The sequence below is a fragment of the Cygnus atratus genome, chromosome 1 (assembly GCF_013377495.2).
Source record: "Cygnus atratus isolate AKBS03 ecotype Queensland, Australia chromosome 1, CAtr_DNAZoo_HiC_assembly, whole genome shotgun sequence".
Classification (NCBI taxonomy): Eukaryota; Metazoa; Chordata; class Aves; order Anseriformes; family Anatidae; genus Cygnus; species Cygnus atratus.
The window spans coordinates 77,062,429-77,081,948 of NC_066362.1; the positions used below are offsets into that span (position 1 = coordinate 77,062,429).

Genomic DNA, 19,520 nt, shown 5'->3' on the forward strand with positions numbered 1-19,520 from the left:
TACTCAATGAATTTTAAATAAGCAGGTTGTAACACTATTTAAAAATATATGTTTCCCTGAGGAGAAAGGGGATGTGACATTTTTAGTACGTATTCAGTGTACACATTTAGTTGTTATACATATAAAAAGGCAAGATATTTTTTACACAAATTTATTGTGCAAAGAATGATTTTCATGCTCATTTACAATGAAATATTTTAACAAATAACCATGCCATTGCTTAATTTCAACACTAAGCAGAATATTTACATTCAAGTTTACATGTTTGTTCAAGTTCCATGTATGACAGTCAGATTTAAGTAAGAATGCATCTTCAGATCAAAGATTTGCATCTTTTATACTAAAATATCACTGCCTTTCAGACATTTACCAGAAATGACAAATTTCCTTTCTTTGCAGTACCCTCATTTCCCAGTTACTGTACTGGAAGAGAAGAACAACTAGCAGAAATTAGCATCACAACCATATGTCTGTCTCTAATTAGCCAGGCATTTCCCATCTCCAATGGAAAGGAGGCCGGACTATACCTCTGTACACTTTCAGAGAACTGCTAATGTCATCCTTGCAAGAAATCATTCCTTAAGGTAATCAGCCTCATGACAATTCTTTCACAGAACCTTATATATAAGTTGTTTTTTTTTTGTCAACATTGAAGTGAAATCTTATAACAGCACATAACCCATTATTTTATTATTATTTTTTTAATTCATAGGGATTATCAGAACAGCATTATGGTCTGATAGCTTTTCCAAAAAAAAAAAAAAAAAACAAACACCCAAAACATATTTCATATACTACTAATTTTTTAAAAAACGGCAGTTCTCAAACAGTTGAAAAATATTTTTAGCGTGCAGAAATTCAAACTAACTTTTTGGTGCTGCTTCTTCCACTCCTCGCTGTACAATCTAAAACAAGTTTAGGCTTCACATTTTATTAGCCTGTATCTCTGGGTTCTCCAGCAAAGGTCGCTAATACAGGACTCTCAGTTACCTCCCACCTGCTCCCCACTCCCTTTTTTCTTTAAGCTGAGCTGAGAATCAGCTAATACAATAAGCAAACTCAGAGATGGGTCTGAATTTTAACTTATCATGGTCCTGTTGAACAGCTGAAAAATACAACAGGATTTTTGTTTACTTTCATGTGATGCCTGCTATTTCAATGCATAGTTTTCCATGGGTGCTTCTCTTTCCGTATAGGTTTCAAAGGTCCTGTAATTTTAATAAAAAAAATCAGAGCATACCTGCCAGTATGCTGTCCTGACTATTGCATAAACCTGAAGGACAAAATACAGTGATTGTCTTAGATTTTGGCTAATGATGTTGATGGGAGATATTGATTCTGAAGCTGCAAACCTAACATTCCCATATTTTGAACAATCTATTTGACAGAGACCGTTTCAATTTTTCTGTCTTCACGTTGTAACATCTCCTCCAGTACTTGCAGGTTGAGAAACAACTGTAGAAGGTTGCACTGGTAGCATTTCTAACTCAGATTCACGTACAAAGACGACTGCATCTCCACTTACATTTATTAAGCACTGGGCCTAGGAAGAAAAAAAGAAGACAACATACAGTTACCAAACATAAAATACATAATTATTTAATCTGCACCATATAAGTACACAGATGATAAAAGTTGCCAGAGATCAAAGAAGGACAAATTATTAGAAAGACAAATTATTATTAGTAAGGCAATCTCTGCCATATCCCTTTTATATCCACTCATGCTATCGAACATGCAGATAGATTCTCTTAAGACCAAAAAAAATGGAATACCTGGGTGGCTGTTCATTTCACTATTGTTTTGAATTTATTTCACACACCAAGACAACCAAATTCAGTGGTTTTCTCTTCTAATAAAGCTTTATCCCTTTATGTCCAAAATGGACCAATTCCATGTGAAAATAATGTAAACACTAACACCGCAGCATCAGAACAGCTAAGTTTAGCACTACTGTGTTCTGTGGTTCCTGCCATTTACTTCATCCTAGCAAACCTAGTATTTTATGTATTTAACACCAATACCATTTGGGTATTTATGAAGCATATCCGCAATTTCATGTTAACTTGGGTGTTCAGAATGCTCTTGGTTTCTTTAAAGCAACATTATGATAAGAGATCCCGAAGTGCTATGCAGACATGGCTCTACAGGGATCTTAATTTATTAAAAATATTTCTGTCTTACTAATACGAGCACTGCGGTTTCATTCAATAATTTACCTGATTTTTGTTCGGATTCTCCATGAAAACACACTGCTTCATTATGTATGAGACAACTGCATTGCCCCCTAAAGCTGCAACATGTGCTCTCACCATTGCAAACACTTCAGCGATAAAAGCATGGAGAAAGCCACTGACACCACCCTCCTATAACGGGGAAAAGGAAAAAGAAAAAGTATTTTATATCAGGTATTGCAGTAAGATGATCAATACTCTCCTTACGTTTTTATCCTCTGAATATTTCAGTAAATCTGAAATTGCATTTTGTACAGAACGTGAAACCCATTCACTTTTTAATCTATCACAGATAAAACATAGATCAATTGAACTTACTGCTTGATTAAAAGAATCACAACTAGGTTATTCATTTGTGATTGATATTCTTTGTAGTAAGTGTAGTACATACATCCTATTCTTTTCAGATATTCCTACACCTTTGCAGGAGCATGCAATATTCAATTGACATTTGAGTAACAAGCTTTTCTTTCATCAGGAAGAGTACTGCCATTTTATTTTTTTGTGTAGCAGACACAAAATAATTTACACCGAGGACTAAGAATCATTTACACTTCCAGGAAATGAATAGTAAGGAGTGGCCACTACCTTTTGTCACCAACTACCAGTCACCAACTACCATAACCAAAGTATAAAGCAATACAAACACAAATGTAGCTAATTATGCTTCTGTAGAATCTGAGATGATACCACTTAAGTTGGATATGACGACCTTTCTTTTGACTCTGTCACAACCTTGGGGCAATACAACTTTTAATAAAACTGGTTTGTGACTCAGTCTATATAGCTGAAATAGGTATTAATTAGTTGCTCTCAGTGCTGAAAAAAAGCACACTGTCAGCATCACTGACAAACTACACAGGCTTCCCAACTTCACAGAGGAGCTGAATTCAATACTTGAGCAACTTACTTCCGCTGAGATTTGTTATAGTCACCAAAGCTTGCGTATCAGCTATTTAATTTGTATCTACAGAAGCTGCAGTTAAAATAAAAATGCCATGAACTCAATGTCCTCATCATACCTTACTATATCCTTTTGAAAATGTTGTCCTTTTCACATAGATTTCTCAAATTAAAAGGGGCCATTACTTGCAAGATCCAAATAAGGCATTCAAAGTTTCTATATAGAGCTTTTGACAAATTTTTATAAAGACTTATCATTTTTATTAACATCTGCTATGTAATTTTCTAAATGTGTAATTATTGGGAAACAGCATACTCTTCAGTAGTGGTAAACCAGATAGGTTCATTCTATTTCTGCGTCTAGAAATTGTGGCAGAAGGATGGAGCGGCTTCCAAAAAAAAAACATGACGATGATAAAGAATATGTCTTGAGATTTTTCTCAGAGGAGTCTAGATCCGGACTGGACTTCATTGTTTGAATATCATGAACTATACCTTCTAAGCTTTGTGGTGTATACTCAATAGCATGCTTTTTGGATGTTTATGATACAGACCTATGTTACTGAGAATGCAACACTAAAAGTCAGTGTAAATGTTATATACTATATAGGAAATCTTTATTAACCAAAGACCTCTAAAATCTGAATACACTATGAAAGTTCATCACTGAACTTGCTAAATGAGAATGTTTTTGTTTGTTGTTTTTTTTAAGCATTTAAATCAATCTGTTTTGGGTACAAAGGAGTCCAACTCCCACTGCCAGTCAGACCCATTTTTTCCACATAGTTCTGTTTAAGAACTTACTGGTTTAATATTATACCCAAATCAGCCATCAACAATGGCCCTAGGGTAAGCAGTCCTTTCTTAACAATGCCAAATACAAAAATGCTCTATTATGACAAGAACAACATGATACAACTTAATCCCCATTCAACACCTAGCCTCAAGTGACAAAAAACTCAATTCTCTATGCCATACCTCAACTCAAACCTCTGCAGGCATTATACACTTAGCCTTGATTATTATACTAAACAAAGTGCAAATCCCTGATACACAGCTCACCTCACGTAAAGAAGTAGTTTCTCGTATAAAAAACATGTTGATTATCCCAAGATATTTGGTTATTTTTGCTCCAGGTATAAAAGAAAGAGGTGTCATCTTAACAACTGAGACGGTAGAATTAGCACATGATGGGAAAGAACGATGCCGTAAGTATCCCTCAGCCAATGGACTCGCTTTCTCAAGTGAAGCAGCTAAAAAGATGAAAAAGAAAGAGAAAGTAACTATCAAGAAAAACCAATCACTGTTTCTTAACACACAACAACTCTTCTTTATGGTTTCCAAATAGCTTGGTGACAACATTCAGCTGCCTGCGATGCTCAGCCATATCATGTGAGAAAGGAAATTATCATGCAATGCATGCAGAAGGAGACAAAAAGCTGAAATGGAATTTATTTGGAAGAGTGGCATTCCTGCAAAAGAAAACACTGAGGCGAGTAGCTGCACATACAACAATCAGTTATAAAGTGAAGGTAAAGAAAAAAGTGCCAATATTTTGAAACACATATTCTGCTGGAGGAACAAATTATTATAGGAAGTGTGAAAGTTGTTGTGTTTCCCCAGTGCAGCATTTTCCATTAAAACAGATATTAATCTCTACTAATTTAAGCAAGATAGTCAGACCTGTGGCCAAAGAACTGCTGAAAAATAACTCACCACTTGCTAATTTAGTGACCATTGCCTTGACTGTCACCTTGGTGATTGCTTCCTGTTTCTCACCAAAAATTTTCCAAGATCATACATACACCTACATCCATGCAGTGTATGTTATATAATTAGTAGCCGTACACATTTATTGATAACTAATTTTTACTAAGTGAACAGAAATACTGTATTTTGCTCTTTATGATACTGGTTCATAAACCCTGTGTTAGCTTACACAGACATTAACAATGTCGGCAGTTTTCACACTCAGGTATTCATTCTATATGTGATCTGAAATACTACTGCTGGGCAAGAAACTCCACTATTCACCACTGGGAAATCAGAGATATGTCTCAGATTATCATAACGTGGTAGAAACAGCCGCCTACTTGTCTTAATTGATCCGCGCCTTATGGTCTGAGCTTTCAGTTTAATGAGCTCTATCCAGCTGTTGCATCTGTCTGCAAAGGAACTGTAATCAATTGACGTTGCTGAAAACACAGACAGAAAAACAAAAGAAAAAACAAAGAAAAAAATATGGATGATGTCTCTTGCTCATCTCAATGCTCCTTCTGAGGAAGCAATTATCTGTCTGAGAGAGAATGAACATCCCTTTCCAGGTCTGTTTAAAGGAAAAGTTACAGTATAGGTCTGGACTTGTCCAAACCAGTGTACCGATTTCTGGTGAGGTCACAGTTGTGAACCAACTGCCTGACTGGGACTTCATCACTGAAAAAACATGCAAATACAGTTATTAATGCCTTATGCTAGATTTTATTTTATTTTTAAATCCCACGTTAGGTATTAAGCTTTTATTTCTTTAAGCTTATCTAAGCCTTCTTTAATTTGCATTGCTATTCTTTTCCTCCTGAAGAGCTGCAGATCGTGACTTAAACTTCCTAACTACCACTATCTAACCCAGAGACTGAAAAAAACACTGGTGATGATAATAAGAGTCACAAGCTGAAACAGCACCTCTGTTTTAAACACAAATGAATTTTTCTTAACAAAATGCTATCCTCCTTCCCCACCCAACATTATCATTACAACAAGGACTAGAGTTGTTTCTGTTATTACTTCTTGATATTAGTTGCATTGGTGTTTGCATTTCTTCAAAAACAAAAGTTTTGCAAACACCATTTCTTCATTATCCTGAAGAAATGGAAGGAACACATGCTAACTTTAAATTAAGACAACATTAAAAGCAAAGAAAAGCTCTCTCTCAGGAAACTAATTTTCTGGCAGATAAAGTGATCTCAATATATTTGGCAGAGACACACCTACTATTAAAAAATCTGACTTCTGTAATTATAAAACATCAAAATATTATATTATTAAGCCACACCAGAGCATGCATTCTCAGTTAAATAGTAAACACTTCCTGGATTAAGACACATCCAAAAAGAGTATACCAATATCCTAAGAATGCTTATTCTGTTCTGGCATATGGCTAATTAAGTAAACTCACCTCTCTGAGCAGCAGGAATACCTGTGTGGGAACTTGCACCCTCCAGGACTTCTAATAAAATAAAATGAATTTCACTCAGATAATATATGAGCACTGATAACTGTAAGTCATGTAGGATGTGACTAACAGCTTTCTTTTTATAAAAAAGTTTTAGAGTAAAATATCAGAAAAACCTTCTATATATACTGTGCTATGTAATGTACCTTGATAACACAAATTAATTATAAATTAGTATAGTTTACTAAATCTGTCTTGCAAAAAGATAATTCGTTAAACAGTTCTGAAAGCAAATAGATACTACGTACGAACATTTAATGTTTAGCTTAATGTAAACAAACAGAAGAGTTTACGTTAGAGTTTATGTTACAGAAGTCAAACTTCAATGTTTATTTGAAATAAAGGAATCCCCAACTTTTTTCACCTCCCATCCCTTAGCAACAGCAAAGATTTTCAGTAAAAAAGGAAAAACTGAGATCAATTATGATTTTTCTTTGAACACAAGGCAATAAATAAGCTCAACAAGTAACAGCAAGAAACAGCAAGCTTAAAATCATAGATGCCTATTCTGATCATTATTTTGTCCTGTAAGAAGTACCTTTCATCCCGTTTACACTTTTCTTGGCACACTTACCAGTTCTTTAATCAATAGCACACAAACAAGTAAATACACCCATCACTTCCAGCACATTTGCTCTCATCACCCCTCACAGCATTCTCATTGTTCTGGTAGATGGATTTATGGTCTATTGCTACAGTCTGTCACTACAGAAACCAGGTGTCAGTATGACTTTTAACTGGCCTTTCAACTTTTAGTAACTCTTAAAATGCTATCTGAATGCAAAAATAAATTTAGTCTATATTATGCCAGGAGTTGCTATTTAACCTTACAGTTATTACTTTTGCATCTTTTATCACAATAACAGATTAGACTTCCAAAACGGTCATAACTTAGGCAATCTACCATAGCAACATCTCTGATAAGCAGTGAGCAGAAGAGGTCCTACTTACAGTGATGTGTCATAACACAAGAACTGGTGAGTGGCACGCAACTTTTCCTGCTTGCGTGCTGAAGAGATGGCAAGCATGCTGAGTCTCTATGAAAGGGATGATGGATTCTTCCCTCCAACTTAAGATACCTAATCATTCTTGCTCCCTTGATAAGAAGGGGCAGACATTTTTAGGGCACGATGCATTTGATCCTAAAATTAACCCTTATTTTAGGATAAGCTATGCTGTGTCCCAGTAGTGCCTATTTATCTCCATCAACTGTAATAGTCATCTAGGTAAGATCAGAAGTAAATATAAGCACTTTTGCTCACATGAATCCCATTCATAGTGAAATATTAAATCTTTAAGTCCTCAGGAGACTTAGGAAAGACTGGTTTTAATACCAATTGCAATTAAACCACTAGCAACATTTATGCCCTGTTGCTGGTAAGTTTAAGAACAATATAACAAGAGCTAAGATTTTTCCCTATGACTTATACTGCATAATAAACAATACAGGAATGAGGATACTGCAAATGTTACCCTAAAAGAAACCATTCACTGTGAAGAACAGATGTCAACCAGGGTAGCAGTGTCTTAGAGAGAATGTGTTAAAAGAATAATGTATACTCACGCCTCAACCTTTGACATTAGGACTGTCAGAAGTTTAACAGAAAGCTATTTTATTATACTTGTCTCTAGTCTCACACATTTTTTGATCAATCCAAGCACAGCAAAAGCCATTTAACACCATTCTAACCCTACCTGACATCAATTAAGAACATCTAACAGGATATTGGCAGACATCCAATGCTTTTCAAAACTTACTTTTCTTCTCCTATGTTCACTTGCACACACACACAGTTCTCTGATTACAAATGATTTTATGAACATCTTTGAAGAAAGTAAAACCTCACGGATATGGACTAAACTACAAACAGTCCATCTTAATAGACCCTAGTTTGCCTCTTTACTTTCTGGTAATTTTACAGTCATAACAGAAACTGATACACAAAGTACAGGTTAGAATTTCTCTGCCCCTTCCTATAGATATCTATATGGATAGATTAGATGCATTTGGAACATTCTACTGTTGAGTACCGTCAAACTCTGTATGTTCAAAGATCATATTGCTTAAACAGCACATGTGATTTGGCGCTAGAAAAGCAATCACACACAATGGCCTAGTCTCTGTTCCAAGGCTATAACATACAATCTCAAATTAATTCAATTTCAAAATTAATTAAAAATTAAAAATTAATTAACATTCAAAATTCAAAAATTCAAAATTAATTAAAATTCAATCTCAAATTAATTCAAATCTCAAATTCAATCTCAAAGCTTTTATGAAAATTGTTAAAAATTGGAGAACTTAACTCCACACTTGCAGTTTAATCGTGTCTAAAATATTATTCAGCTGCATTTCACTTCATACTTGTTATTGACAAGTAACAATTTTCACGGTAATAACAAATGACATCCAGTCCAGTGAAAGCATCAATCTTAACTCCACTGCAAACAATGCAACCTTTCTAATTATATGCTAATATGCTAGATACTACAGTGCACAGTAACATTGTTTTAATAAACTAGGTCACAGTAGAAGTATTTAGTTACATATAACTTGGTACAATATTTAAGTCCTGTTTGAGTATTACAGTGTACATATGTAATCTATTTTTATGTTTTCTGGTCCTTGGGATGTTTTTTGAAAAGCCGTTTTGCATCACGGAATAATACCTGGAACCAGAAAATAAAGCAAAATTTCTCATCACTCTTTTTATGTGCCTGCCTGTTGGCCAGGGATTCGACACCTGTATGGAAAATGGCATTTCTTTACTTCTAACAGATTACAGTAGTGTCCTAGTAAGTGTTAAACTCCTTTAAACTTTACAGTCATCCTCAGGGCCCTGACAATATACAGGCATGTGAGAACAGAAAAGTAGATTCCTCAAGCCCTTCGTCAGACTCCTACCCTATCACCCCCCAAAAATCCCCACATTCCACTGCTGGGGGTGGGAAAAGAAGGACTACACAACTCCTAATACCACTAGATGTGAGCAAGACTCCCTAAGAAAAGGCTCATTCTCCAGGCTCCTAACTCACTTTCAGCTCAGCTCATGTAATAACAGTACTCTAAAGAGTACTTGAGGTTCTCCACACAGCACACCAGCAGCATAGAACAAGATAAGCAACTGACTAATATGGAAAACAGATACAGAAGTTCTGCCAAATGCAAAAATGGAAGTGGAAAAACCGAAGAACTCAAACAAACAATCCTCTTGTAAGCTATCAGTTTTGAGAATCTTATGTTTTGAGAGTAGAATAAAAATTTTCAGATGAAACCATGACTTTCCCCTTCCCGTTTTTTCTTTAATCTCTCCTTAGTGAATTATTTTAAGATGGATTAATGTACAAATTAAAAGCCACTAAGTGAAAACCAACCTACCAAATTTTGTTTATTTCAAGGGTGGTAACTTTTTATTTACTAAAGGTCATTATATAATAAGGCTATATAAAAATACTTTAAAAAATAACAATCTTACAGAAAAATAAGAAAAAAAAGTCATCACTATATTAAATAAACTGCTAAGTAAGTATAACTACAGGGAAGCCTCAATGCCTACTTGTGAAGAAATGACAAACTAAATAATTATCTAGTTGAAAGCCTCCGAAGTGAATTGTAGTACAGCATCGATTGTAAAGACCGCCCAGAAGAGTTATACACGTGAGCAGGCTGCCCTCTACTGGTCAGTGCCTATTTTACAACTAGCACAGTCTAGGGACAATAAATAGACATTACTGCTCACTTACATTGTACAGGCAAGAATGACATTTTAAATCAAAATGCTAATAAGATAACTGATGCCTATAAAGCACATCTTACTTTCAAGAATTTAAAGAAATGCACTGATTGTTTTAAACAAAACTAAAAGCAAGCTAAATGACAAAATCGCATCACCTTCACGCAATAACTTTTGCTGCTATGTAAGTGATAAAAATGCTCCACTATTTTCCTCAACCATAACCAGTAGACTTTGAGGAAAACAAAAAAACAGAGACTGTTACACATGGGACTAATCAATAGAATTTGCCATAGTATTTAACACACAGCCTCAGTGAAAGCGTACGTTTTGAAACACCTCTACTACAGAAACAATCTGGTACTCAAAAGTTTATCCTGGTCAGTAATTTCTGGGTAGCTCCTCTTTTTGAGGATGAAAGGTTGATATTATCATAGCATAAACAATTAGAAGTTAAGCAAAGAAAAATGTATTAAAATAAAAAAATACAACACAATGAGAGTATCATTGCTGAAATTAAACTGACCTCTGAAAATACAAACATGGTAGACATCCTCTTTTACAGAACTTGTATAACAGAAAAAGAGGAGCTGTAACATTTTAGCAAAAACATTTACAAAATTCACACATACTAAACTTCCTATGCCTAGCAGGATGGTGGACAGATTATCTATTTGGTGGGCAGATTATCCTCCAATAACATACAAGAAAGAAAATACAGCTGATTTCAATGAAGGCTGTTTAACAGCTAATAGAAGTGCTGCATGGTACAAGTTGTTTATTATACAAGTTTAAGCCACTTCACCTCAAAAAAACTGCACGCAATTTTGCTCAGCCAAAACACCAACATTTGCTAGCTAAAGTATTTCCCACCACAAAAAATATGACTTATTTGAAGCTGACAATAAATTCATGGAGTTGATCTATATGGGCCATCCCTAGAAGCAAAGCAGTGTGAGGCAAGCCTAATTATAAAGTAATTTATAATTCTTTAAGTGAAACGACACCAAACATTCAGTAGTTTTACATTTCCTATACACTGAATACAACAAAAGATAGAAGAACTACAGGAAACCTACAAAGGAACATAAACAGAAAAATTAGCCACCTTATCTGACTCTCAAAAAAACTGGCTTTAGGAGTGAGCATATCCATTGTGCTTATGTAATACAAAATATTTAAAACGTGAAAATACAGATATTTTAAGGCTACTGCAACAGTGAAAGAGCAGTACTCAAAATCAGTAAAAAGCAAAGAGTTCACCGTTCTTCCATTTAACCAACCTTTAGCTGGTGAGAATGGTTGAGAAGCAAGGGGATCAGAGCTAAGTTCCAATGGAAATTGTAGTTGTTCTTCATTATCTGTTGATGCTTCAAAGAAAACATATCAAGTTGATAATTATTCCAAAATGTTTTGCCAGTAACAATAAGCACTACAGATTCAGTTTAGTCCGGTCTGACCAGAACACATTTTTTCAGCACATGAACAGTGTTCTGTTGCTGTTCTGTACGAACAGATGCTTGACAGGAAAGCCAGCTGCAAAATTGAACAGAACCTGTGTTGTATTTATTAGGATTCAGTATTTTCAGGGAAAAAAAATATTAAGTCAATTCATGTACCTTACACTTGATTCTGCTATACGTTACAGTAAAAAGCGTATGTTTAGCTATACGTTACAGTAAAAAGCATAATTTATTTCATGTAAGAGGAAAACAATTTACTGTTCCTATTGAAGGAGGTAATATATAACTCATATTTTAGAAACATAAGGCTCTGTGTTCTACTGCTAAGTTCCATTCTACAGAATGGAGTATCTTCAAAGCCTGTCTAAATTCCTATGTTCAGACTGCATACATACATTTCTAGCGTATGATGGTGCTTCATTATGAGAAAGACAAAGGCAGATTGCAGTAGACTTCTCCCTCGATAATCCTACATGCTTTCACTGATATCAAACAATATCACTGAACTACTTAAGGTTTTTTGGTGTGTGTGTGTGTTGTTTTTTGGTGTGTGTTGTTTTTTTTCTTAAAGTATTATGAGTAACTTATGTCTTCTTGAAGTAAGGACAGGATTTGTTAGTTTTAAGCACAAATATTCTCTAATGACTTACATCATAAATACAAATCAAAATACAATGAAAACATTGTCATCTGTTACATGAATATTTTTGTCTAATGAATTCAAAGATAGTACACGGAATAAGGAAATACCAAACATTTCTTTTGTATGACTGTAAGTTTGTTGATTAGGTGCAAACAAATACCTACTACCTGACAACTAAGTCATTCTGCTGGAGGTCACATACCTGAACTCTAAAAACCCGTGTTATGATTTTATAGAACTACCCTGTAAAAACTGTGTATGTGTAATTGCAATTAAAATGTAGATTAATTAGGTATCAGGATAAATAAAATTTTAAAAAGTGAGAAAAAAGATTCTTTCATGTTTATGTGCATCACAATATTTACCTCTTTGCTGTGATTTTTCTATAGGGGGTTTACTGGCTTGTAATGCTTGGTTTTTGTCAAATGTAATTGCAACAGCTGTGACTGCAATCTGCAAATCAGAAATAATATATTAGTAACTTAATCTCTCATGCAAACTCCAAAAAGATTTTTGGGAAAAAAAAACAGGAAAAATCAACACAACAATAAAGCACAACCACAGATTTTGCCACAGGAAAACAACGAAGGGGAAAAAAACTAAGTAGATATAATAAAAACCTTCACAGGTTTATAATCTTTTTATAAACATTTATAAATCACTATTAAATGATAATTCTAAGGTCTGTTAGCACGTACATCTGACAGGTTATGATTTTATTCATGTTTGTTCATTCATTCTTAGTGAAGTGACAAAAAGAATCAAACTCATTACTATATTTGCAAGAGAAAAAGATGCTCAATTGATCACAAGAATGATGCTATACTTAAAAAAAAATTTTGTTTTAAAATAATCAAGTATATTGCATCATCTTGAAACTGAAAGAAAAATACTTATAAACTGGTATGCCATATTCTTACAGAGTGTGTGATAAAACCTTTTAATGGGTATCTAATCAAGGCTTTTTGTTTCCTATCTAGCTAAAGAGATGTCATTAGATACACCATGATGAGGAAACACCATGCAATCCCATGATTCGCAGAACTGATGACCCGATAGGTCACCCCTTTTTCTTCACAACACATTACAGTCCTAAGTTTTACTTCAGAATTCCACAGACATACTAGTAATCCAGTTCTAGCCCAGTTTACTCTCAGCAGCACATGTTAATTGAAGGCCAAAACTGGCACGCCTATATGCTGAAAATCAAAAGAAGCAGTTTACTTACCTGAACTATTTCATCCTCTGGTAGAGCAACTGTAAAATTTACATGACAAAGGCAGCAAGGAACCATAGATCGCAGTTTAAAATACAAGCTCTGCCAAAGACAAAACATTATTTATGTTAGGTAAAAAAAAAAAAAAAAAAAAAAAAGGTATGGTTTACTTCAGAAAAATTAAAGATCAAAATTCATAGCAGAAATCATCTAATCATGTTAATTTTTCTTAAAGAATTAAAAGTCTGAAGTCAGGATAGAATAGCTGTCTTTATATCACTGTTTCCAAAGTACACTACCAATCAAAGGATTCATTCTGATTCAAAAAGCTTCAGAAATCCTTGATATATTAAGAAGGCTGAATCTATCTTTAGGGTAGCTTACCAACTAATAACAGGCACTGTGTAGCCTAAATGTGGAAAGCAACTATGAAAAAAAATGTTATTTTCAATATAGCCTCGCTTCACTTTCCTTCCACATGAACAACTCAAAATGTTTGAAATCAAAGATTCTTACCTTTAACAGATTCTCACAGAGATCATTGAAGTTCTTATTAAGTGTTTGATTTGTTAGATTAATGTTGCTTAATCTGGATACTCTTACTGCTGTGAACATCTGAATGAGAAACAAACGCACTTTTTAAAATGCACTATCGTTTATCTATCATATTAAAAACAGAAATTCATAAAGAATATAAATTACTCATAACATAGTTAAGAAAAAATGAGAGAGAGAAATACGAAGGAAAGGGAATAAGCTGTAGTCAGTCAAGTAAAACACTTGCTGCTCAAAGTTTTGAGGCAAAATTTCTACCAACCATTGCTTATGAATATATGAAAAAAGTGATTAAGCAAGATATGAAATATTGTATGTCATATGAAATACTGTATGTCATTTTCACTTGCTTCATAAAGCAGTCATGCTACCACCTCCATGATTTTCAACAGCAGAAATAAAATTTATGTAAATCACGTACAATAATGGACTGTCAGATACACTGGCAATCCCATCAACCTGAAAGCATGTTGCTAACAGCCATCGTTTTCAGATTCGACCTGTACCTCTGCAAAGCACAGTCTTACTCTGTACCAATTTACATCTGTTTTACACGGGACTGAACTGTGTCGTACACCCCTCATTAAACTGTTTAAACTTCATTATTAACAGAATTTTCTCCTACCTCCCGATTGGGTTTACAAATTCTTACTTATCTTAACCTATTAATGTTATCAAATTCAGAATCTCACATAACACTTTCAACACCTGTTTAAGAGTCTGTAAAATCTAAACAAACTATTAAGAATGCCTGAAAACTTAAAATTCCGTATTTCACTGCAGCTACTTTCTAACACTCACGTTATTTTAATAAATTGTTAGATGACGGCATTTTAAAAAGCACAACAAAATATACTCTCATACCCTACTTTTCTTACCAAAATATCACTTGTATTTCTAACACAAGAGTATCCTTTAAATTTATCTTTCAAAATCAGTATACTTCAGCGATCGCTAAAATTACTACTTCATATTTCAACCCAATTTGGAAAAAGTTCTTTTTTTCTTTCTTTCAAATAACCTTACTTGAATTTCTGGTGTCCAGTTATTTATACCAGGCATAATTTCTGTGTTGCAACTGTAAAAACCTGCAAAGAAAATATTTGGGAAAATTATGTTGTACACTGAAATATCAAAATACTTTGAAAGAAATATATACAATATCATTTGAAGTTTTCGAAGTAATTCCCCTCAAGTGTTCCTGAATACTGGATAATAACATAAATATAAGAACATCACATAGCTTCTGTTATTTATATTAAAGTGAAAAACTAATAATAGAGATGGAACTCACCACTTCTAAAACAAATACTCTGACTACAGAATTCTTATTCTGAATATTTCTTGAAATACCAAAAAGCAAGACCAGAGGTATCATTGTATTGAGACTAAATAGTATGAAATGCAACACTGAGTTACTCCCCATGGAGACTGGGTAGCTCATGTCCCATGATGCTAAGACAACCTGGTGAGACATGCTCCCTGACTGCTTCACATTGCCACTTCTCCCAGATCCTGTGAAACAAGAAACTCCCAGCTAGCTGGTCCTGAGGAAGGAGAAGCATACAAAGTACTTTTGCTCTGATGAAGAATACACTTAAGCGTTCTCATAGGAAGGACCAACACCGAAATCCACTATTTAGTTTGAATAAACTAAGTACAAATGACGAAGCTTACTAAAAAGGTGCTTGTTGGAGAAGCTAAAAGCTAACCCTTGACAGACAGCATAGAGATGCTTTGAAGATACTGCCTGAAGACTGGAGTACAAACTCCTAGCACTTACTAAGACAGACTTGAAAAGACTGAAAAAAAGGATAACGACTAAACAGCACAGTAAGAGAAGTTATCAAAAGCAAATAAGCAACCTTGAAAATCTGAATATACACCTAATGTGTTCAAAAGAGAAAAATCTGGTGGGCTCTGTGTCAACGCACAAAATTAGCTAGAAAAGAAATTGTGAACCAGCTTTCAAAGGGTATAAATATAAGTGAGTTTTCTTTCAGAATATCAAAAGCAGAAATCTTGTTGAAGAATCAAGTTAAGACAAAGAATATTCAGAGAAGTTAACGACAGCAGAAAAATATGGATTTTTTGCATCAATGTTCACCATGGCGGTGAAGGTTTCCATGCTGGTAGAAAACCCTTGTTTAGTTTTCATCTAAGAACTTGTCTTAAATGAAAGTTTCTGAAGAATTTATTGGACAAATGGGCAAAATAACAAGTAAGGAATCATATAAACAACTGGAAAGGGAAAAGATGAAATAGCTGACTAACTGCAATTAAACTCTCACTTAAAATTACCTTGCTACCAGATGAAAGGATCCTTTCATCTTATGGTAGTGAGATGCCTTGAAGTAACTGGGAGCTACTAATTTGCTTAGTACAGATATTGATATTACTGGTCTGTCAAAGATATTCTAGAAAATGAAGTTCATGGGCACATAGAAAAACAGAACACTGAAGAGAAGCCAATATTACTTTTGTAAATAAACTGATGTCTTACACATCCAACAGAGTTCTCTGCAGGAATCGACAAACATGTAAACAAAAGGCTTACAACCTACTTCAGGCATCGAAAGACATTTTGTAAGATCCTCCACCAAGGACTCTTCAATAAACCAATATGCTCAAGGGTAGAATAGAATACCACGAAGAAAATACAATTGATTAAAAAACTAAACAGAGGGTCAGAAGAAATGGCCAATTTTCACAGTGGAGACATTTTTAACTCAGGATTGTATGCTCCCAACATAACTTATCTACAAAAGAGGAAAAAATGAGGCAACTGCTGACAGCCTTATTTTAGGGTAGTAAAATCAACTGCAGTGGGACCTAACAATAGATAATAAGTTGATAATAGATGAAAATCAATATAAAAAAAAATTGATGCATGCAGAAAATTTTAACATCATAAATACAATGATAGATTATAGCCAATAGAGACTATGAACCAAAAATTGGTTCTAATAATAGGGAACTATGATAAAGATAGTTCTGGACTCAACAGAACTTAAAAGGTAAGTACTAATAGCAATTATTAGGAATGGAACAGATATATTCTCAGATGCATGGTAAACTCAAAAAGAAAGAGGGATGACAAGTATGACCAAACATACCATGCAACTTCTGTATGATCAACAACTACGTTAGCCTCTTATCCAGATCAAAGAGTTCCACTGAGGGGCATATGACAGACATCTATGAAGCCATAGATGGCATAAAGAAGACTGATAGAAAGCAATGATTCGTATTTTCCCAATACAGTAAGGAGGAAAAACAAACAAAAAGTAAGATGGTGGCTGATTCAAAACAAACATAAGGAAATGGATATAAGGGTGCATGTTCTGGTGCAAAATTCTACAAACACGGAAAGCACATGGATTTAAAATGCAAACACCCAAATGCACAGAAGAGTTTGACAAAAAGCTATGAATTACACATAAAATATCCTTCTCTTGGGATGCTGCTGAACTATGAACTCTTAGCAGACTATTTTTTGTCTGTTTACTTGCTCTTAATTTAATGCAACACACATTCTTGACTAATCCCTGTCAGCAAGCTTACACTGGGTGATACAGTACACCTCTTCCTGTGTTGGATTCTTAAATAACTCTTAAAGAAATACATCTATAAACACACTGAAGTTAGAAACTACTGTTGTTTCTATTATGTTACCTTATTGCTTTCTATAGAAAATCACTTACATTTGAGTTGACAGTATAGCACAATCACAAAGTAAGGAAAATACATACGTACCAGATAAACAAGACTGCTATAGAAGGGCAAATTGCTCACCTCAAATTAAAACGATCTTGGAATACAAAACCACTATGTCACGTTATACGGCTAAAAATACTTGAACAACATACTGTGCTCCATGCCTATATGAATTAACTACAAATTTACAACAACAGTACAAATCAGTAACACACAACATGCCACACAAATACTGTGTTTACCTGTTTTCAGTACAGATCAATCCCCATAGAAGTCTTAGGGACTTGTTCTTCCCAGGTATGTCAGACAAACTGAACTCTTCAAGACAATTTTCAGTTTAACTTAGAATGTTCTATTTTGCCCAGTACGTCATAAAAATGAAGTTATACAGGCTACAGCATAAATTAGAAAAATATGTTTTTAACTATACCAGAAGGTGGTGGAGCATCTGTCAGTAAAGAATGTACGTCTTCCATCGCATCTGTATCATCAATCTGGAAAAAAAAAGTAGTAATAGATAAAAATCATGTTGCTCTTCCAGTCATAAGTCTCAGAAAGATGTAAAAATTATGTTATCAAGAGATCTGTATATGACAGTTAAGGAGAGATTTTCAAAAAGGATTCCATCAACCAGACTTCTTAATCTAATCCAGCAGTCTATGGTGTGCTTAACACTTGAAAAGCAGTTACCTTAATTAAATGGTATTAAAAATAAAATAACACACCCAGAACACACACGAACTGCACTAGGTAATAATAACAAAAAGATAATTTCTAAAACAATTTAAAATACTAAAGGTTTTACACAACTTAGAACTAGAGCCTTGACTATGAGAGCTCTCATAAAGTCTATAATTATACTGATGTGATCATTCCGTGCCTCTTCCAGTGCCAGATAAAAATCTTTCCAAGACTTTAAAAAGCCTTGTTCAGTATAAGCAATGGAAAATCAAATAGGAAAAAGGCACATTTTGGGGTTATTAGTTTTTCTGTTGAAATAAACTCTGCCACATTCAATTTTTAAAGACTTTTCTTATTTTAGATCAGACTGAGAACACATCTACTCCAGCATTCTGTAAATATTTCTATGCTCTTTTTATGTAGATTATTGATCTGCAAGAGATCCAAGTTTACTTTTAAGCTTCTGACATTTTCTTACCACGTTTTTTGGAAATTGCTTTTATCTTAATTCCAGTATTAAGTGGTTTTCTGTCGTGTACTGCTTCTCCTTGACACACACACAACTTTCTCATTTTAAAAAAGCAAAAGAAGAGTACTTTGATGTTGTTAAATACAGACAACCTTAGCACTCATAATTGCCTTACCACCATCTCACAGCATTTCCTCATCACATGACTTTTTTTTAACCACTTTCTTACATATTTCCAGTGACCAATGATTTTAACTGAGGTCAGAGTAGGCAGCCTCATTAAAGCCCCTCGAATATTGTGTCTAATACTCAATTTCTTAACAAAGGATACAGTAGTAAGTGGTTGCACACATGAAAAGTCTTTTTTTTTTTCCTATAAATAAAGGTTGTGCTAACAAAACATAGGGGTGCATATTCTAGGACAAACACATTCACATAATGTTAGGCACTAAACATGGTCCCTAAATTCAGGCTTTATTCTCCAAGTATCAGTTTTTTTCCCTACTCTGAGCAGCATTTATAACATACTCTCCTATGCTCTTATGATTTTCCTTTCCACACAGGAAACTCCTCTTATCCTTCCAACCACACGTACCATGGTCTATATATAAGGTGAAGGGAAGAATTCCCTGAAACAGTAAAAAATGAGCTGAACTCTGCTTGGACCATATAATGC

The 19,520-nt window shown here is 34.3% G+C and overlaps 1 protein-coding gene across 21 annotated transcripts in view; it reads right to left on the reverse strand.

Annotated features, from left to right (window-relative positions):
- Positions 1 to 19,520, reverse strand: part of C2CD5 (C2 calcium dependent domain containing 5) — a 67,280-nt gene continuing 47,760 nt past the window's right edge. For 4 of the 21 annotated variants that reach the window (XM_050708369.1, XM_050708367.1, XM_050708364.1 and 1 more), the window contains 12 exons: positions 18,125 to 18,188; positions 15,004 to 15,065; positions 13,939 to 14,037; positions 13,435 to 13,524; positions 12,572 to 12,659; positions 11,384 to 11,470; positions 6,310 to 6,360; positions 5,517 to 5,570; positions 5,231 to 5,302; positions 4,200 to 4,390; positions 2,220 to 2,366; positions 121 to 1,543 (listed from right to left, as the gene is read on the reverse strand). In XM_050708369.1, coding sequence (XP_050564326.1) covers positions 1,412 to 1,543; positions 2,220 to 2,366; positions 4,200 to 4,390; positions 5,231 to 5,302; positions 5,517 to 5,570; positions 6,310 to 6,360; positions 11,384 to 11,470; positions 12,572 to 12,659; positions 13,435 to 13,524; positions 13,939 to 14,037; positions 15,004 to 15,065; positions 18,125 to 18,188 — 1,137 coding nt within the window. In that variant the 3' untranslated portion in view covers positions 121 to 1,411. Of the gene's footprint in view, positions 1,544 to 2,219; positions 2,367 to 4,199; positions 4,391 to 5,230; positions 5,333 to 5,516; positions 5,571 to 6,309; positions 6,361 to 11,383; positions 11,471 to 12,571; positions 12,660 to 13,434; positions 13,525 to 13,938; positions 14,038 to 15,003; positions 15,066 to 18,124; positions 18,189 to 19,520 lie in introns of all 21 variants that reach the window. The other 17 variants (XM_035540796.2, XM_035540791.2, XM_035540786.2 and 14 more) reach the window with 7 other exon arrangements.